The 21,792-nt window shown below is 44.6% G+C and overlaps 1 protein-coding gene across 4 annotated transcripts in view; it reads right to left on the bottom strand.

The window, feature by feature from the left end:
* Window positions 1-21,792, bottom strand: part of ARID3A (AT-rich interaction domain 3A) — a 102,035-nt gene that overhangs the window by 21,753 nt on the left and 58,490 nt on the right. For 3 of the 4 annotated variants that reach the window (XM_040322175.1, XM_040322172.1, XM_040322178.1), the window contains exons 5-8: window positions 18,083-18,266; window positions 17,316-17,566; window positions 16,919-17,179; window positions 12,522-12,614 (exon numbers count right to left, since the gene is read on the bottom strand). In XM_040322175.1, coding sequence (XP_040178109.1) covers window positions 12,522-12,614; window positions 16,919-17,179; window positions 17,316-17,566; window positions 18,083-18,266 — 789 coding nt within the window. The remainder of the gene's footprint in view (window positions 1-12,521; window positions 12,615-16,918; window positions 17,180-17,315; window positions 17,567-18,082; window positions 18,267-21,792) is intronic. The other variant, XM_040322183.1, reaches the window with a different exon arrangement.

Genomic DNA, 21,792 nt, shown 5'->3' with positions numbered 1-21,792 from the left:
AAGGGAGACAAAATAAAAGCAGGGCGCCATCAGACGTGAGGACCTATACCGCTGCCTGCAGCACACTGCGCCCCAAGGCGATATTCTCATGCCTTTTTTCATCCACTTGATAAAATCTAGTGAATGTATGTACTGAAGACCCAATTGCGGCCTTGCAGATCTGAGTCATAGAGGCTTGATGATGCACCGCCCATGAAGCACTAATTGCTCTGGTTGAATGCGCTCTAATTTGAAAAGGTGGAACTCTCCCTTTCAAACCATAAGCCTGAAATAGTAGATTTCGACACCGTCTGCCCCCTTCTGGCAGTACAAACAAAACATACATTTTTCAAATCTGAGCAGTCGCCTTCAGATAGACTTTCTACTACATCCAAGGAATGTAATGACATCTCTTCTGCAGAACAAGGTTCTGGAAAAAATGAAAGGAGAACCACATCTTGGTTCAAATGAAAAAATAACAATTTAGGTAGAAAAGTTGGATGAGGATGCAACACTATCTTGTCCTTATGCATAATCAAATATGGCTCTTTACAAGAAAGAGCAGCCAATTCTGATGCCCTTCTAGCAGAGGATATAGCCACCAGAAAAAACAATTTCCTTGTTAAAAAGGACCAAGGGAATATAGTGTAAAGGTTCAAAAGGCTGCTTCTGCAATGCCGACAGAGCCAAATTCAAGTCCCATGGACACAATGGTGTCCTAACTGGCGGGTTGATCAGTGTTACCCCTTGTACGAAAGTACGGACCAAAGAGTGCAAAGCCAATGGTCTTTGAAATAAAATCGACAAGGCAAAGACCTGACCCTTGATGGTACTCAGGGCCAGCTTCATATCTACTCCCAACTGTAGAAAGGCAAGAATCCTACCTATGACATACTTTCGAGGATGCCAACCCTTAGACCCGCACCAAGTCACATATGCCTTCCTATAGGACTCTGGAGGCCGGCTTCCTAGCATTAATCAGGGTAGACTGCACCTGAAAGTTAGCGAGAACTGATCCCAAGGGGTTACCAGAGCATCCATCCCATAAGCGAGTGGATCCTTTGTCCTTGACACAAAGTTGTCAACCTTCTTGTTGAACCTGGATGCAAACAGATCAAAAGTCTTCTCGGTCTCGGACCACCTGCCGTGGACAGTTATCTGCCCCAGGACTGCTCCCCAACCTGAAAGACTCATCTGTTACCACCTCCCAGGACACAGAAACGAAAGACTTCCCCTTCTGCAGGTTTCTGGACACCAACCACCAACTGAGGCTTTGACGCACACCAGGGGTGAGACATATTGGCCAATCGAGAGCTTGAATATTCTTGTTCCAAGTGGAGAGGATACCGTTTTGTAACAGTCTTGAATGAAATTGGGCATATGGAACGGCCTTGAATGAAGCCACCATCTTCCTTCGCAACCTCATGCAAAGATGAATGGAGGGACCGTTCTTCGTCATAACTACCTGGACCAGTTCTTTTATAGAGCCGACCTTTGCCTGAGGCAAAAAAAAAAAAAAAAAAACTTTCCTTTGGTCTGTATCCATGATCAGCCTTCTTACTGGACGCAGGGATGATTTCTCTAAATTGAGAATCCAACCCAAGTATCTTAGAAACCCGACCGTGCTGTTCACAGACTGGTTCAAAACAGTCCATCGACTGATCCATCAACAGCAGATCGTCCAGGTAAGCTACAACCGTTATGCCCTGAGCCTGGCCAGGAGCGGGACCAGAACCTTTGTAAACATCCGGGGTGCATTTATCAGACTGAAGGCCAAGGTTATGAACCGATAATGATGGTGTTCTACTTCGAATCTCAGAAATCTCTGGCGAGCGAGGAAAGTATGCACATGCAGATATGCGTCCTTGATGACTACCGAGTGGATTCATTTCATGCGAAAAGTGCGAACATTTAAGAAGTGAAATCCAAGATGGGTCCGACATCTCCATTTGGTTTTGGCACCGTGAAGAGATTTGATTAAAATCCCAAACTCTAGCTTGTAACCTAGAGATACGGCAGAGATGCCCCATCTGTCCTGGATCTCCTTTTGCCAAGTTCCTGAGAACTGCAGAAGCCTTCCCCCCCACCCGATCAAGCGGGGGCGCCCCTTCATAAGGAAGCCTTGGCACTCTGCTTAATAGGCTTCCGCCCCCAGGGCCTTGTGTCCCTGGGTTTGAGCTTGAGCTTTCCGATGGTGGAGGCCGTCGTAACTGCCTAGAGACTGATGCCCCGGGGACTAAAGAGGAAGCCTGTTTAAAAGGACGCCTACCCCTTCTTTAATAGGCAAAAAAGAGATTTTTAATACAGCTTACCTGTAAAATCTTTTTCTTGGAGTACATCACGGGACACAGAGCGGCATTCATTACTATATGGGTTATATGGAGTACCTTCAGGTGATGGACACTGGCAATCTCAAACAGGAAATGCCCCTCCCTATATAACCCCCTCCCATAGGAGGAGTACCTCAGTTTTGTAGCAAGCAGTATGCCTCCCAAAATGGTCCCCATAAGAGGGGTGGGAGCTCTGTGTCCCGTGATGTACTCCAAGAAAAAGATTTTACAGGTAAGCTGTATTAAAAATCTCTTTTTCTTTATCGTTACATCACGGGACACAGAGCGGCATTCATTACTATATGGGATGTCCCAAAGCAATGCTTACAATGAGGGGAGGGAGAACATCTCCAAGACAAAAGGATTTAATTTAGAGAATACTCAAATCATAATAAATCCAACTTAGTTGAGAAAAATAATCTTAAATTTTAAATTTAACTCAAAAAAGAGGAGCCCCCGGAATCCGAGGGTCTCAAACTGCAGCCTGCAGCACTGCCTGCCCAAAGGCTGTATCAGAATTCCTTCTTACGTCCAACTGGTAGAATTTTGTAAACGTGTGGACAGAAGACCAGGTTGCCGCCTTGCAAACTTGAGCCATAGAGATCTGGTGGTGTGCTGCCCAGGAGGCGCCCATGGCCCTAGTAGAATGAGCCTTTAATGATACTGGAGGAGGCAACCCTTTCAAGCCGTAGGCCTGAGTGATTAATTGCTTAATCCACCTAGAAATGGTTGACTTTGCAGCTGCCTGCCCCTTCTTGGGCCCATCCGGTAATATGAACAGCACATCTGTTTTCCGGATCTTCTTTGTAGCTTTAAGATAGGCCTTCATGGCCCTGACGATATCCAAGGTATGCAGCAACCCTTCCTTTCTGGAAGTAGGTTTAGGGAAGAAGGATGGTAATACCAAATCCTGGTTCAAATGAAAACTGTATATAACCTTCGGTAGGAAGGAAGGATGAGGGCGGAGAACGACCCTGTCCTTATGAAAAATAAGATATGGTTCCTTACAGGATAAGGCCGCCAGTTCCGATACTCTTCTTGCGGAAACTATGGCGACCAAAAATACTAACTTCCTTGTCAGTAAAACCAAAGGAATTTCAGCCAACGGCTCAAACGGTTGTTTCTGTAAACTTGACAGAACAAGGTTTAAATCCCACGGGCAAAGCGGGGATTTAACTGGAGGTTTAATACGCAAGACCCCTTGAAGGAAGGTCTTAACCAGCGAGTGGGTGGCCAGCGGCCGCTGAGACCACACTGACAGAGCAGAAATCTGTCCTTTGATTGTGCTTAATGCCAATCCTTTATCCACTGGAGAAAACTTAAAACTCCATCAATGGTGAATTTGCGAGGAAGCCATAGCTTGGACTCACACCAGCCTACATAGGCCTTCCAGACCCTGTGATAAATCACCCTAGAGACCGGTTTCCTGGCTCTGATTAGGGTAGAGATTACTTTCTGAGACAGACCTCTACCCCTGAGAATCAGGGATTCAGCTTCCAGGCCGTCAAATTTAGATGCCGTAAGGCAGGGTGGAGGATCGGACCTTGCGATAGCAGGTCTGGCCGTAGAGGAAGAGTCCAAGGGTCTCCCACTACCATCCTTAAGATTAGTGAGTACCATGCCCTTCTGGGCCATGCTGGAGCTACCAGGATGACTGGTATGTGCTCCACCCTGATCCTGCGCAGCAGGCGGGGTAGTAACTGAAGCGGGGGAAACGCATAAAGAAGTTTGAACTGATGCCAAGGGCAAACCAGCGCATCGGTTCCGCAGGCCATCGGATCCCTTGAGCGGGACATGAACCTGTCTAGCTTCTTGTTGAGTCTCGATGCCATGACATCCACGTCCGGCACTCCCCATCTTTGGCAGAGTGCTTGAAAGATTTGTGGATGCAGAGACCATTCCCCCGGCCATAGAGTCTGGCGGCTTAAGAAGTCCGCCTGAAAGTTGTCCACTCCGGGAATGAATATTGCCGATATGCAGGGCACATGAGCCTCTGCCCATAGGAGAATCAAGCTCACCTCTCTCTGAGCGGCTTGACTCCTGGTTCCCCCTTGGTGATTTATGTATGCCACGGCCGTGGCATTGTCTGATTGAATTCTCACCAGGAACCCCTGCAATTTTGACGTCCAAGCCCTGAGGGCTAGTCGAGCAGCTCTGAGCTCCAAGATGTTGATGGGCAACTGCTCCTCTAGCTTTGCCCAAGTACCTTGGCGAGTGCAACCATCCAAAATTGCTCCCCAGCCTGTCAGGCTGGCGTCTGTGGTCACTATCTTCCAAGCCACTGGGCTGAAAGATCTCCCCTTCAGTAGGTTCTGAGGGTCTAACCACCAACACAGACTTTGTCGAACTCTTGATGAGAGCGGCAACGGGATATCCAAGGCCTGTGGCCTTCTGCTCCATGCTGACAGGATGGCTGCCTGCAGGATGCGAGTGTGACTCTGGGCGTATGGTACCGCCTTGAATGTGGCCACCATCTTGCCTAGTAACCTCATACATAGGCGAATAGTCGGTTCCTTTTTGCTTAGAACCAGTAGGATTAATTCCTTGATGGCTTTGACCTTCCTCTGTGTCTAATCTCATGCCGAGATATTCCAACTGCCTTGTGGGCAGGAAAGCTGACTTTTCTCGATTTAGGACCCAGCCGAACTTCGAGGTATTGGACCGTGAGGGCCACTGCTCGCTCCAAGCCGGGAGACGAGTGATCTATGACTAGGAGGTCGTCCAGGTATGCTAGGATCGTGACCCCTTGGATCCTTAGTTTGGCTAGGATTGGAGCTAGGACCTTCGTGAACACCCGGGGGGCCGTAGCCAACCCGAAGGGAAGCGCCACGAATTGGAAGTGACGCGAAGCCACCATGAAGCGTAGGTATTTTTGATGTGGCTGATAAATTGGAACATGAAGGTAGGCATCCTTTATGTCTATGGACGCCATGAAATCGTCCTTTTGGAGTGTGGCAGCTGCTGACCGCACGGATTCCATCCGAAATGAGTGGATCTTTAGGTATGCATTTACCATCTTTAGGTCCAAAATTGGCCTGACATCTCCATTGGACTTCGGGATGATGAATAGGTTGGAGTAGAAACCTAGTCCCTGTTCCAGGACTGGTAGCTCTACTATTACTTCCTGGGAAAGTAGATGATTTAATGCCGACATTAATGCGGCTCCTTTCTCCGGATCGTTTGGAATCCTCGACTCCTGGAAATGAGGAGGAGGAAACTTTAGGAAATCTAATTTGTAGCCCGTGGCCACGGAAGATCGTACCCACTCGTCGGGAATGCTGGCTTCCCAAACCTCTGAAAAGAGTCGCAGCCTTCCCCCCACCTTCGTGGGTGGGGGCGCCCCTTCATAAGGGCTTGGGGGCTGGTTTTGCTGGTTTGCGAAACCCACTGCTTTCTGCCTCTAGCAGCCTGTCCTTGAGACTTGCTGTTGAAGCCGAAAGTTTGCTTTCGCAGGAGGCCGTCGATACTGTTTGGCATTAGAGGGCCCCTGCCCAGGGGAGTACTGTCGTTTAAACGCAGGCCCCTGAAACTTCTTCTTAGTTGGCAAGAGAGTACTTTTGCCGTTTGAAATGGTCTGAATGTATTTATCTAGGTCTTCTCCGAAGAGTCGTCCTCCATAGAAGGGAAACCCTACCAGGAGCTTCTTGCATGGGGGCTCGGCCTCCCAGCTCTTTAACCATAAGAGTCTTCTCATATGGATAAGGGATAACGATAAACGTGACGCTTGCTGGATAGAATCCTTAATTGCGTCTACTGTAAAACATATGGCCCTAGGGACATCCGAAAATTCTTCTGCCTGCTGGGCAGGAATAAGTTTAAGCATCTGCTTAATTTGATCCGATAATGCTTGAGCAACCCCAATCGCAGCCACAGCTGGCTGTACTACTGCCCCTGCCGTAGTGAAGGAGTTCTTAAGTAGTGCTTCCAAGCGTTTATCAACTGGATCCTTGAATACCTGTATGTTTTCTACAGGGCATGTTAACGACTTGTTAACACATGAGATGGCTGCGTCCACTGCAGGAGTAGCCCATTTCTTGGAAAATTTATCTTCCATAGGATATAGGGCAGAGAATCTTTTAGGTGGTAAGAAGATTTTATCTGGCTTGTTCCAATCTTGGAACAAAACTCCCTCTAATAGAGGGTGGATCGGAAACACTGCATTGATTTGAGGCGCCCTCAGTGAGCCCAAAGCTGAAACCGTCGATACCTGGAGATCTGGTACTGGCAAGTTGAATGCATTATGGACCAAGTCCGTTAAGGCTTGAATCCACCAGCCCTCCCCTTGGGAGACTGCTCCAGACTCCTCTGTATCCGGATCTTCGATCCCTGAACCTACTTCCAAGAGATCGTCCAATTCCCCTGAGGAAAGGACCTCCTCTTCTGAGGGTCCATGCTCGGGCGACGGAGATCTAATCCGTTTACTGCCCCGCATAGCTGTGGCTATCATTTTTGCCATTCTTTTCTCCATCTCTCTTAAAGAGGTGAGTAATACCTCGCCGTGACCATCTTAGGGCTGGACTGACCCGCGCCAGCTCCAGCCCCAGATCCCGATGGCCCCAAGGCTCCCTGTGGGGAAAGCAGCGGCATAGCTTTGTCCGAGACCTCAGACTCTCTGGGGGAATCCCCACCTCTTGTACCCTCTGACCCGGATGCCATGGTACAATACCGAGGTACACCTGCTACCTATTGGTACTTGGAACTATAAAAGTTAATTGCCCAAACACCTGTTTGGGGGATAAAAAATGCTTCCTCTCCCCTAGATTACTTTATTTTTTTATTTTTATTTTTTTTCAATCTTTTTTTTTTTTTTTTTTTTATATCCAGGAAAGAAAAATCATTCTGTCCCCCTGAGTAGTATTGCAAGAAAAACTATGAGATGGAAAGAAACAGCCTATTTCTAGGCTTGAAAACAGTCTTCTGAAGACTGCAATATTCTTTTTGGCCACTGTGTGTCCTCGGCGCCCCGTGCTGCCGCTCTGGTCTTTCCTCCCCAGTTCCAATGTATCGAATGCTGTTTGGAACGAAAAGGAAGGGCCGCCCCTTCCTTAAACCACTGACCCGCCCTTCCCCCCTCAGCTAAACGGCGCGAATTGCGCCTATAACACGTGAACGCGCGCACCCGCCAATAGGGGGGGGGGTTGGGGGGAAGGGAGCCTCTCTGCTCCAGCTGGAACCACGAGGAGGTCAGCGTTTTGCCTGCTTTGCAGGCTCTGAGGAGGAAGACTGATGGAGCATCGCCTGGAGGCTTGCAGGTAAGCATAGCTCTCTGACACACACATACACTTTATATTACACAGGCCCTACTCAAATGCTTTTCCAACACTACAAGGGAGGTCACTTCTTATGGGGAAAAAATACACATAGAACCATCCTATCATTAAGATATGTGACTAGTTTGCCAGATGCAGCGCATAACTTTAGGCATGTCCCCTGTGACCCCCCAGAAAAAACCTGCTAAGAACCAAGTTCCGCAAGTTTTCCCCTCACTTACCTGCTCCATGCCGCAGGACTTTGCCAAGCAAGAGGCCCAATCTTCCCCCATCTCCGTGGGGATGTCTAGACCTTCAGGCCCTGGGTTCCTATGAAGGATCCACTGTCCTGGGCCCATATAGCACTCTGGCAACAGAAACATTAGGCACCCAAAGGTTTCTAAGTTCTGGGCCCAGGGTCCAGCTCTCTAAAAAGAAAAGCATTATGGGCTATACCCCAAGGGTTTGGGGTCCGGTTACTGACCACTTTAGCGCTGAGGCCTTTGGACAGAACCGGTAGCTCACCTAATCCCAAGGATGCGGAGGCAAGCTAAACCATGACCAACACCTAAGACACTGGCGTAAAAACTGAGGTACTCCTCCTATGGGAGGGGGTTATATAGGGAGGGGCATTTCCTGTTTGAGATTGCCAGTGTCCATCACCTGAAGGTACTCCATATAACCCATATAGTAATGAATGCCGCTCTGTGTCCCGTGATGTAACGATAAAGAAAGAGTGCTTTTTCCACTAGAAATCTTTTGAATGTATTTGTTCAAATCATCCCCGAACAACCGTTCCCCATGAAACAGAAAACTAGCCAAAAGCTTTTTGCATGGTGCCTCGGCGGACCAATTTTTCAACCACAGGATTCTACACATATGCACCAAGAGGAGTTTCAGACAGGAGGCCTGATGAATAGAATCCTTAAAGTGGTTGTAAACCCACTTGTTGGACCTCTAGTTATAGGTAAGCCTAGAAGGCGGCTTTCCTATAGGTAGTTGATATTTCACTTGTAGTCTGCACTAAATCTTCACTGCGCATGCGTGGGAAAGAAACGAAACAAAACTAAGTTCCGTTTCTTCCCCAGCCTGTGCCATGAATTGCGACTCCCGTGAGCATGCACGGAGTGACGTCACGCAGCTCCGGCGAATCACAGCCAGAGTCAGCAACCCGGAAGGAAGAGGACACAGAAGATGGACGCTGCCTTCTGTCGGGACCATCACTGGATTCTTTTGCAGGCAAGTGTCAATTGCTGCCACCACAGGCTGAGCTACAGCAACTGCCATAGAAAAGGAGGTCTTTAATAAATACTCCAACCTCTTATCCGTTGGGTCTCTAAACATCCACTGGACAAGTTAGACTTTTATTCACACAAGAGATAGCAGCGTCAACTGCTGGCACACTCGAATTCTTGGTGAACTTTTCCTCCATAGAATAAAGCGGAGCATTTCTTAGGAGGAAGAAAATGTTATCTGGATGACCCCCAATGTTTATATATATAAGCTGTTCCAACAAAAGGATGGACAGGAAACGCATGCAGGGCCCTTAAAGATCTCAAATGAGAAACAGGCCTGTTGGCTCTGTTAAATGCAACTTAAATGCAAACTGTACCATTTCTGTAAGGGATTGCACCAGCAACTTTTTAGACTGAGAAGCTGAAAAGGGCTCCCCTGCGGTAGAATGTTCAGAAGAGGAATCAAACTGTCCCCTCTTCCTTATCCCCTGGGGGAGATTCATCCTCGATCAGCCACTGCTGGTCCATAGGCTGAGGACTCGGGACAGGGAGGGGGAACTAGCCCGCTTTTTTCCACCCTGGGAAGAAAAAGCGATTAGAGAGGCTAAACGCTCCTCCAAAACTATGAGAGCTGAAGAAAGTACTTCCTCAGTAATAAAAGCAGGGGTCTGGAGGCTGCAGCACCTAACAGCCCCGATGACTCACCCTGGTAAGCCAAATCTGGTACCTCTGGAGAGGCTGGCACAGCGGAGGCATGACCAGGAACCTCAGAGCCTGATGGTGATGCCCTAGGAGCCTTTTGTGATGAATTTGACCCAGTTTTAGATGTCTTGGTCCCTGAATTCCTGGAAGGCATAGTCCTAAGAACAAAAACCAAGGTACTTTAAAAATTGCATCAACTGCTGAAATATAGTCCAGCTAACAAAAAGCTCCTATCCACTATTCAGCCTGATACCAAATAAAATGTGTCACTAGGAGGTGCTTGTATCGATCACTCACGTGCCCCCACTGCTGCTGTGTCCCTTCGACAGCACCTGCCTCCGCAATGTTTATACAAAGATTTACCGCCCTGCGTTGTAAGAGAATCCACTAGAACCTCAGAGGACAACACAAAGGGGGGGGGGGGGCATAGACAGCACATAAATCAGCCTGCTGAAAATCCCCTGTTTTACATCATCCAAATGGCTGACTGTATCTGGAGGGAAGCCTGCATACAAACAGTCAGACCCAAGCTTCAGCCCATCACGGCGGGACATGTCAAGGACCGGGTACCTTAACATCGACCAGAAAAATTTTGGTATTTGATACACAACCAAAATACTGGTTTCCCGGGTCCAGATATTTTAAGAAAAGCATTACAGGCAAAACCTTGCTCCTCTTCTCGGAGGCCGGGTACCATGCACTTCGGCCTCAATGGCATTTTGGATGGATCCAGTTGCATAGCTTGTTTGATCCAGAAGGATCCTCCAGCGGAGCTCTTCATAGCACATCTTTAACCGTGACCAACATCTTAGACACTGGCGAAAAAACTGAGGTACTCCCTGTATTGGAAGGGTTTATATAGGGGAGAGGGACTTCCCGTCTTAGGGTGTGCCAGTGTCCATCACCTGAAGGTGGTCTATAACCCATATAATTACTATCCAGCTCTGTGTCCTGTGATGTTCGAAAAAATAAATATATATTTTTGAAAGCATTCTTACTTTGCAGAAATTCTTCACACAGGCCTGGCTCGCAGTCTTCGCTCTAATTCATCTCAAAAATGTTCTATCAGGTTGAGGTGAGGACTCTGCAGACCAGTCAAGTTCTGCCACGCCAAACTCGTTCATCTATGTCTTTATGGACCTTTCTTTGTGCACTGGTGTGCAATCATGTTAGAACAGAAAGGGGCCATCCCCAAACTGTTCCCACAAAGTTGGGAGCATGAAATTGTCCAAAATGTCTTGGTATGAAAGTTCCGTTGACTGGAACCAAGGGGCCCAACCCCTGAAAAACAACCCCACACCATAATCCCCCCTCCACCAAATGATATGGGCCCGTGCACAAGCAAGGTCCTTAAAAGACATGGATGAGCGAGTTTGGGGTGGAGGAACTTGACTGGCCTGCACAGGGTCCTGGCCTCAAACCGATAGAACACCTTTGGGATGAATTTTTATTTCTTCCAGGTACTTGTATAGCTCCGTCAATTAACGCAGCGCTTTACATATACATTGTACATTCACATCAGTCCCTACCCTCAAGGAGCTTACAACCTAAGGTCCCCAACACACATTCATACATATACTAGGGCCAATTTAGACAGGATCCGATTAACCTACCAGCATGTCTTGAGTGTGGGAGGAAACTGGAGTACCTGGAGGAAACCCACACAGGTACAGGGAGAACATGCAAACTCCAGTGTCCTTGTCAGGATTTGAACCAGCGACCCTTTTTGCTGCTAGATGAAAGTGCTAACCACTACACCACTGTGCTGCGGAGACTGCATGCCAGGACTTCTCGTCCAACATCAGTGCCTGACCTCACAAATGCGCTTCTGAAAGAATGGTTCAACATTCCCATAGACACACTCCTAAACCTGGTGAGAGCAGAGAACACACCAAGATGTTATTAGAGTTTAAACCTTCAGCAGTGATCTGGTTGTTGCAGAGGAATAGACAGCAGATGAATCAACCTTGACTGGATACTTGGCATTTGAAGTCATCCTATTCAAAGGAGATTTAACATGTGCATTTGACCATACTATATGATGGTCCACAACATGGGTGCTCAACCTATGGCCCTCCAGCTGTTATAAAACTACAATTTCCATGAGGCATTGCAAGGCTAACAGTTACAAGCATGACGCCCAAAGTGTGTGTAAAAAAAATAAAAAAAGTGTGCGTATATATATTCATTTACACACAGAAAGCCTAAATCTGGCATCACACAGCTTGAGCCATTTTCTTCTCTATCCAAACTTGGAAAACTGTAGTACATATGCGGAAACCTCTATGATGCTAAATAATGGGTTCAGAAGAACCTTTAGATCAGTGGTTCTCAACCTGGGGGTCAAATGATCATTTGCCAGGAGTCACCAAATCCTGGGCTGTTCCTGAAGCCCGTACCACTCTCCCAGGAAGGGAGATAAGAGGGGGAGGAACAAAGAAAAAGGAAGAGAAAGGAAAAAAAGAGAGAGCAAGAAAGACGGTTAGAGGGAGGGATGGGGAAAAAACAAGGAATTAGGATAGAGAGAGATGAAAGGGAAAGAAAGTTGAAGAAAGAAAGAGGTACATCCAAAAAATGTACTATAAGGGGTTTTAATATTGTACGAGTGGAAAGCACTCAGGGAGCGCTAAATGTCCACGGGTTAGGGGCGCAAATTACTTGTCTTGCCCTGGGTGCTTTCAACCCACGCTATGAAAATAATTTTACTGATAAGGGTCCCCACAACTTGGGAAATTTTATCAAGGGGTCACGGCACTAGAAGGTTGAGAACCACTGCTTTAGATAAATGTCAAGGCAAGAACCAGTTTGAGGGCCCTTTCACACTGGTGTGTGTTTGTTGCCCTTGTCCAGGGCGACAAAGTCCTGCATGCTGCATCTTTGGTGCAGCGTTTCAGTGTTGCACCAAACGACACCTTCCATTGTAAGGCAATAGAAATGCATCAAAGGCACATTAGTGTGAAAGGGCCCTAAGCTATACAAAAGCACATCAGTGTGAAAGGGTTCTTAGTTAAGCTTTATTGACTCACCTGTGTATACAATACCGTTAAGCTCCACAGACATACTAATACTGTTTGTGCCATTGGTAGTGAGGTTAACAGCAGAGTCCTGTCTGCCCTCAGCTGAAATAAAAGCACAGCGAGAATACAGTATCATAAAAAGGAAAGACGAGAGGTTTAATCATCCAGAAAGATTATTCAAATTGCATACATTTTCATGTTGTTAGTAATCAGAGACTTATTCAAAAAAGTATTTTATGTGTCTGCAATATGATTATTCTAACAAATTCTGTTATTTCTAATGCAAAGGAAGCATGATGTTTATTTCCCCTTTTGGAGCGAAATTAAGATAACACCAACTTTATATTTTTCTTACATGTTCTCATTCATATAGCTTAAAAAAAATAAAGAATAAAAAATTGAAAAATCCTACTTCATTCATTGTGTACGAGGGGCCACAATTCACCTTGTTTGTACTGTGCTGGAAGGTCTCATTATCAGTTGTAAACTAGATTTGAGCACAGTCTGCCCTAACAAAAGGGGAAGCACTTCTGCATGTTAATGAGAGGAAACCCAACCTGTATTAAAGCGGTGGTTCCCCCTAAAACAAATTTCTAACAATAGATTCGTAAGAAGCCGAACGTCATTGCGCAGGCGCCGTATAGAGTCGGCTTCTTTCGGAAAGTCGTGACGTCACGTATGCGCCCGTCCGAGGAACGTCAATCAACTAGGAACGCCCACTGACAAGGGACGAAACGCCGAGATCGAGGTATGTACTTAAAAAAAAAAAAAAAAGCCAGCCTACCCGCAGTGTAACGGGTCTTACGAATCTATTGTTAGAAATGTGTTTTAGGGGGAACCACCCCTTTAAGCATTTCTCGGAACAAACAAACTCTGAACTTGAGGAATGCTTGCACCATGACAATGCTTGCGCCAAGACACCTTCTCCTAAGAGTGCAGTTATTAGGAAAGATTATATATATTTTAAGCATGTTGTGTGACTAGGAACACATAACATGGTGGAGTTTTTGTAAATTTGACTGTAAAAGTGAAAATGCACATTGGACCTTCTTCTGGAGTAAACCATCTTGCTATAACAAAAGTTGACAAGTTCAGTACATACTGTACCAAGTTCTACTGTTGCGAACATTTGTAGAACACTTATGAATCATCGGGTCATGATAGGGAAAACTCAAGTTGAGTAAACCACAAAAAAAGTTGCAAAAACAGTCAATCCATATCTAGAAATATACAGTTAATAGCTAGAAAAAGTTTAAAAAAAGCACATATACACAACAATACTCTAGTGTTTAGGCGTGCAATCTAATACAGCTGTGTAAAAATTATTACTAGCAAGTATAGCTTAATAGTAGCATATCATTTTCATTCTGGATACCAGTATTCTGTGCTGCCCCATGGGGGTTAGCTGCGTGTAAGTTTATTTCAAATGGTAACATGCAAAGAAGAATCACATCCTACCAAGTAATTTGGGTGTATAATGTAACCAGTGATTGCATTAATGTTCCATGCACACTGGGGCTTAAAAAAACTTCTGTTTTTGGAGCAAAAACGTCCATAGAGCATTTTTTTGTACAAAGTTTAGACGAGTTTAGGAGAGTTTTACGTTTTTTTCTGCCAGTGAGCTCCAATCAAACGCGAATGAGAAGGTTTTTTTTTCCTGCCTCTAAACGTTGTTCTCAAAAACATGCCTGTAAATGTCCTAATGTGCATGGACACAAAGGGTAACATTGAGTTGATTCTACAGGCAGAACACAAAACTCCTGTAGAAGCAACGTTTTTTATTCCAGTGTGCATGGAACCCAAGAACCAATACTGAAATAATAAAAAGGTAGCTGCCATTGCTGACTAACGCTTTATTAAATGCTACTTTTCTGGCAGCAACGTGTCATTGCAATAAACACATTAATGAATAAAACTTGAAACATTCGGGCATTTTTCTTTGTCTTTTTTCTAAATTAACTGCCCAAAATGGTAGTTGTTCGGAAGTGCCTGCATTAGGGCCCTTTCACACGGGGCGGATCAGTAATGATCCGCCTCCGTGTGTCCGAAAGCTCAGCAGGGATCCTCCGTAAAATCCCTGCTGAGCCGACAGGGTGGTCCCCGCACACTGTGCAGTCTATGGCTGGCTTAAGTTTCGGATCATCTAGCAATATATTCGGCTGCTCTAAGGTTCGCAGCGATACCTCACATGTGTGGTATGAACACCGTTTTCATATGTGGGCGGGACTTGCGTGTGCGTTCGCTTCTGTATACGAGCACACGGGAACAGGGGCGCTTTTTTTTTTTATTGTTCATTTTACTTATTTTAGTTTGACACGTTTTCCCCCAAAAATAAATCTTTTGATCACATTTATTCCTATTACAAGGAATGTAAACATCGCTTGTAATAGGAATATAGCATGACAGGTCCTCTTTACAGTGAGATATGGGGTCAATAAGACCCCACATCTCACCTCTAGGCTGGGAAGCCTGAAATAATAATAATAAAAAAAAAAACACGATCCTGGCTTCGATCGTAGCTGTGAGTCGGAAGAAGCACCGGAGGGGGGGGGGGGACACGTCCCCTTTCGCCTCCCGTAAGACCGATCAAGAGGCGGAACAGCCGCCATGATCATTCTTATGGTGTAGAGAATCGCCGGCTGAAAAAGATGATATCTGAATGATGCCTGTAGCTGCACCCATCATTCAGATATCCCTGCACAAAGTCAAGGACGTCATATGACGGCCGGCGGGCAGGAAGTGGTTAAAACAATTTATTTTTTTCGCAGAGTATTGGCCGGGGTATTGCAGAGTATTGGCCGGGGTATTGCAGAGTATTGGCCGGGGTATTGCAGAGTATTGGCCGGGGTACTGCAGAGTATTGGCCGGGGTACTGCAGAGTATTGGCCAGGGTACTGCAGAGTATTGGCCAGGGTACTGCAGAGTATTGGCCAGGGTACTGCAGAGTATTGGCCAGGGTACTGCAGAGTATTGGCCGGGGTACTGCAGAGTATTGGCAGGGGTACTGCAGAGTATTGGCCGGGGTACTGCAGAGTATTGGCCGGGGTACTGCAGAGTATTGGCCGGGGTATTGCAGAGTATTGGCCGGGGTATTGCAGAGTATTGGCCGGGGCATTGCAGAGTATTGGCCGGGGTATTGCAGAGTATTGGCCGGGGTATTGCAGAGTATTGGCCGGGGTATTGCAGAGTATTGGCCGGGGTATTGCAGAGTATTGGCCGGGGTATTGCAGAGTATTGTGCAGGAGGTATTGCAGAGTATTTGCAGGGGGTATTGAAGAGTATTGCGCAGGGGGTATTGAAGAGTATTGAAGGGGGTATTGAAGAGTATTGCAGGGGGCATTGCAGAGTATTGCAGGGGGCATTGCAGAGTATTGCAGGGGGCATTGCAGAGTATTGCAGGGGGTATTAGCAGGGATGGCTGAGCATGGATGGCTGGATCTGTGACTGCAATAGTCACAGATCCAGCCCACAGCACTGCTCCCATCCGCTCTCTCCTCTCACACTGTACCGATCGGTACAGAGAGGGGAGGGAGGAACCGCCGTCATCAAATGACACCGGTTTGTTTACAAGTGATCGCTACGTCATTGGATGGAGCGATCACGTGGTAAACGGCCGCCATCAGCGGCAATTTACCGCGATCTGTGATGTCCCAGGGGGCACGCGGGAGCGCGATTCTGGGAGGACGTCAATGTACGCCCTCCCAGAGTTAACGAACCGTCCTGTGGACGTATTTTGTCTATGGGCGGGTCGTTAAGTGGTTAAAGGCAACTCTGATGCTATAGGGTAACATCTTTCCCAGACTTTGAACAGAACTTGGGTCCTGAAAAAATAACTAATTTTGTATATACTGGGTGGCTTTGTCGAAAGGCTCTGATGTCTTCCTGCCTATGAGCCTTCTGTAAAGAGCAGAAAGGAAGGCTCAAAACCCCGTATTTTTCAATTTCTTAATTTTTTGTTACCTATTCTGAGGTGATCTGTCTATGTAAACTTGCAAACCAACTGAAAAGTCTAATTTATTACTTAACACATCGTGGAATCCAAGCAGATACTATAAATTGTACATTCACCCCTTTACTAAAAAAGACAGAGGGGAACATAAACATGGATATCACTGTGAGGTTGCACTGAAGACAAATCAATATCCAGAAAGCATGAAAACACACTCAAGTCAGTTTTAATAAATTGCACCTTGTGGTCTTTTGTAATTTTTGAAACAAAATGTGGTTTAAACTAGACATTTAAGCAGGTAAGCTCAAATGGCCAATCACAACTAGATGACCTAAATTTTCTAACAGTATTATTCCTTTGTACCCAACTAGTTTCCATATGTCTCATCAGCAATAAAATAATGTCAACAGATTATGCATGGCCCTGCAATTTGACAAGATTTTAGATGCTGAATTACCTTGGCTGTTAATGCGGATATTCATGGGAAACTGCGTGGTCATGGCCAGTAGGTTCTGCTGGATAGCCCGTTGCACCAAACGCTGCTGTTCCTCAGATCCCAGTGCCAACTTTTTTTCTGGGGGCTCCCCAGACTCCAGTTTTTCGCGAAGCTGCTCTAGGGCTGCTGCTTGGGCGGCCACCTGAGCTGCCACCATAGAGTGCCCAGTCAAGGTAACCGGCATCCTGGACGGCACAGTCAAGGACAATGGAGATTCCTCTTCTTGAAAAGAAAGAAAAGCATATTTAAATTTATGCACAATGCAGCCCTTTTTCAAACAATTTTAAACACTGCATTTTTGGTCTCTTTTGCCATCTAAAAGTGCTCACCAACTGACCAGATATCTATATACACTCACCCTTCTTGATCTTCTGCATTGGGTTAAGCGAGCTTCCATTCGTTGCAGCGCCCCCTAGTGTCATGGCAGAAACCTGCATTTTTGGGGAGGAAAGCATACTTGGAGCTCCACTTGGGGAGTATGTAAAAAGGGAGCCTCCAAAGCTTTGTCTGCGTCCTTCCCGACGATTACTGTCAATAGCTGCCTGCAGTTCATTTGGATTACTAAGGCTTCTCTTTTCACATTCATAGGGGTATAAATACTTCATGTATCTGCAGAGATGGGGAAGAAAAGTTGTGTATTTCTTTTAATCACAAGCTAAGATATGCACAGACAAACACACATACAAAAAAAAAAATTGATGAAGCAAAAGTACAGAGCTAAAATTATTATTCTCCAGTGTAGAAGTAAAAAATAAAAACATAAATCTACTAAAAGAGAAACAGAAGTAAGATTTGTTAGGAGAGCAGAAGGAGAGAAGGAACAAGAGAACACTAGTTGCTAGTTTTGAGAGACTCCTGTAATCAAGACCACAAAAGCAGGGGAGAAAATTTAAAAAGGGGGGAACCAAGCTGTAAATGGCAAGGATCCATTTTTAGAAAGCAAAGTTGCTTATAAGTGATAGTTTTCATTCCCACATACTTTTTACTGTCAGTCTTTATACTATAAGTATACCAACAGGATGGTCAGGAGGTTTGTACATAGGTTATCAGATCATACAGTTACTGCACATCTCCATTTACATCAATGTCAACATATCAGATTAACCACGCGTTAAAAGTACTTACTGTGTGCGCAGGGTAAAGGCCGCACTGGTGATTGAGGTTGGCAGGTTTAGGCCTTTGGTGATCTCTCGCCATAGTTTCTTGTTGATAACTTCCACTAGCCCTCCCTTTTCAGTGACCAGCACATACAACATGTACAAATCTAAAACCTGCTTGGCCATTATGGGAATCCGGTTCACAGGGGTTCCTGGTGGAAAGATCAACCCAGAATATTGTCAGCACTTCATCAATGTATGAAATGTGACACAAAATTACTTTAGATCCAAGAGACTTAGATCCAAGCACACTGCATCGATCAATTAAAAAACAAAAATTGCAGGTACATCCCAAACTGTTTGCAGAAACAAGGTTATTACAAGTGTAAATCAGAAATAGGAACAAACTTTTATTTTTCTTAGAAAAGAAAGGTTTTTGGAGAATTAAAGGCAACTATTCTATGTATGCACATTCTGGCTCACAACACTAGCTGTCCTGTATAGGTAATAACACAGGGAGTGAGGTGCAGCATGTAGTCGGTCCCATCGCCGACTATTTTAATATTTTATCTGCCAAGATATTTTAACTCAAACATTGGTTTATGGCTTTCAGGGAATGCAACATGGACAGAAGTTTACCACACATCCTTGCTGAAAATGTTTTCTTTATATACACAAGACTAGGGAAGGGTTAAAACCACTGCCAGTTTATTTTTTGCTCGTGCACCACTGGGGAAGTTCCTCTTCATCTCCAGTTCCAGAAATACAACTGAAAATTTTAAGAAATTACACAAAGTAAAGGCTGTTACTTTTTTGTCTTAGATACTTGCCACTGAAACAGGTATCCCCACCAAACAGGTATTTCGTCTTTTCTGATTTTGCCTTACCTCTGTTTTTTTGACAATGTTCACCAGTAAAAATAGAGGTGAATCTTGCCAATAAGGAGAGACAGCAATAGAAATCTAGGGCCAAGGTGCAGTCAAGCAAGAAAAACAAAAACAACCCCCCCCCCCCCACACCAAAACAGCACATGGGACATACATTTAGGTGAAATTATCCTCCATTCAGTGCCCCACTCCTTGATGCCATAATCTTCTGGTGCAGCAGGAGCTAAAAGAACGGGGGGGGGGGGTGTTCACAGGCTCTCATCAAGAGTGCCGACTGCCCACCCATTTCACCCAGCTTCTCTCTTTGAAGAAGCCGGTACTACAGCTTTTATGGATAAAAAAATGATCTATGAATGGAGGATGGATCAAGGATTGAAAGGTCTGCCCCTAGCATTTATAGATCACATTTATTCATAGAAGTGTAGCTGTAGGACAAGACTAGTTGGGCACTCTGATGTGAAAAAGTGTAAAAAGTGCGCTGTCAAACTCCAGTGGATAGGTCCATAGGCCTATAATCTAACATCTAAATAAACAATTGATACAAAATTACAAAAACATTTTTTAAACAAAACAACGAAACAAAGTGTGAAAAAAGTCCTGGAATGACAAAATAACTGGTGTGAAGAACCTTGTGTCAAGGAGTTTAAAATTGTATTGAAAAAAAAAAAAAACCTTAATAAAAAAACAACTTTATATGCTCAAATGACAGCATGTTGGAGAGGCAGAAGCTCATAGTGCATTAATGTTTTAAACATCAATGAGTTTACTAAAAAAGTTGCACTTACAAAAATAGTATAAAACAGCAAACAATATGAGCACGGTCGCCTGCAGTAAGGGCCGTGCTCGAAAAACCAAACCGCTAGCTCCTTTCCTGATGAGTTTCCCCTAAATAGGCGTCAACTGGGATTGGAGGCTAGCTTGCGGCGTTAATCCCTTTCCATTTAGAGAGGTAAGACTGGAAGTGGTCATGATTTGCACAAGAGCCCCCAGTCAAGAAAAAAAAAAAAAAAAAAAAAAGAGGATTAAAATACTCAAAGACGGCCCAATAAACTCATTAAAGCCATCAGACATAAAAAAACATTCAATATCAAATCTATAAAAAACACAATGCCAGATATATGCCCCGATATCCTCTCACCGTGAAATAGCAATGAAGAATTGAGAAAAAAATAAAATACAATATGTTCAAAAATTTCTATAAAGACCCCTTTCACACAGGGCTGTCCATGTACGGACTCCGCTTGCTCAGTGGGGATTGCTCCGTTGATCCCCGCTGAGCCGGCAGATGACAGGTCTGTCTCTGCTCACTATGCAGGGACGGACCCGTCAGATCTCCGCTCTCCTGTATGAAAACAGACCGTCCATTCTCATTCGATAGACGGATGGAAAATAGGGTCTCTATTCGTCTGAATAGTGGATCGGATGCCAGCGGACATGTCACCGCCAACATCCGTCGCTCCATAGAGCTGCATGGAGAGTCTGTTCCTATCCGCCTAAAAAACAGACAGGCGGACCTGAATTGTCTGCCCTGTGTGAAAGGGGCCCTAACACCAGCAAGGGCTGGAATTTTAACTGCTATAAGTTGTGAATTAATTCACTACCAAGGCAAAAAACTTATAAACCTGTAAAAAGGTTTTATCATGCACGGTTCCTTGCAAAACCATTGGAATGCTTCCAGCACCCTCTTAATATACTTCATATCTACACATCTCACATTTTTTTTTTTGGGAAGGAAAAAACAAAATGTAATGAATGACACTCATATGTGGAAACAAAGAATAAGTCCCTTCACAGAGGGGATTAGTCCATAACCACACAAATATCAAGGTAACATTTTTTAACGCATTAACAATTGATTTAAGTTATGCACTTTATTTTTATTATAGCGAAAGAAATTGAGGTCCTTTAGATTTCAAGATATATTTCACATAGGACTTATTAGAAAGGCCATTTTACACATTTATGCTTCCCGCTGTCATTTTGCATTTGATATATCCGTTTAATCTATCTGCATCTTACTTTTCTTTAGTTAGTACTATATCTGACAGTCCTTGCTATTAGAGTATTATGATTGTTAATACACCATCAGAAGGGTATTATTATTATACAGGATTTATATAGCGCCAACAATTTGCGCAGCGCTTTACAACATCAGGGAAGATAGTACAGTTACAATTCAATAAAGGAAGAGTCAGAGGGCCCTGATCATTTAAGCTTACAGTTTAGAAGGAATGTATCAATAATGTATGTGCACATTTTTACCTTGATATTAGTGTGGTAAGCAGTTATTCTTAGTTTCCACATATGAATCTCATTCATTATATTTGTTTTTCCTTCCCCGCAAAAAAAAAAAAAAAACACATATGCAAGATGTATAGATATTAAGAGGGTGCTGGAAGCAGTCTAAGGGTTTTGCAAGGAACCGTGCATGATAAAACCTATTTTTACTTATCTATACGTTTGTTGCCTTGGTAGTGATTTAAATTACAACTTATAGTGGTTAAGATTTCAGCCTTTGTTGGTGTTTATTTATAGAAAAAAAAAGTAACATTTTTTTTAAATATATTTTTATGTTTCATAATTCACAAATTTTTCCTCAATTTTGTATTGCCATTTCACTGTGCAAGGTTATCAGGACATATATCTGGCACGGTTTTATAGATTTGATATTAAAATGTATTTTTATGTCTGATAGCTTTAATAAAGTTTATTGGGCAGTCTGAGCATTTTAATAATTTTTATTAAAATCTACATTACATTTTTTACACCGTTTTGTACATTAATTGTTTTGAGCTTGGTTTCTATCCATTTAGGAGATTATTGGCCTATTGTATTCGTCAATTGGCAAGCG

The sequence above is a fragment of the Rana temporaria genome, chromosome 1 (genome assembly GCF_905171775.1).
Source record: "Rana temporaria chromosome 1, aRanTem1.1, whole genome shotgun sequence".
NCBI lineage: Eukaryota > Metazoa > Chordata > Amphibia > Anura > Ranidae > Rana > Rana temporaria.
The sequence above is the reverse complement of the archived record's forward strand: the minus strand, read 5'-3'. Positions and strand labels throughout refer to the sequence as shown.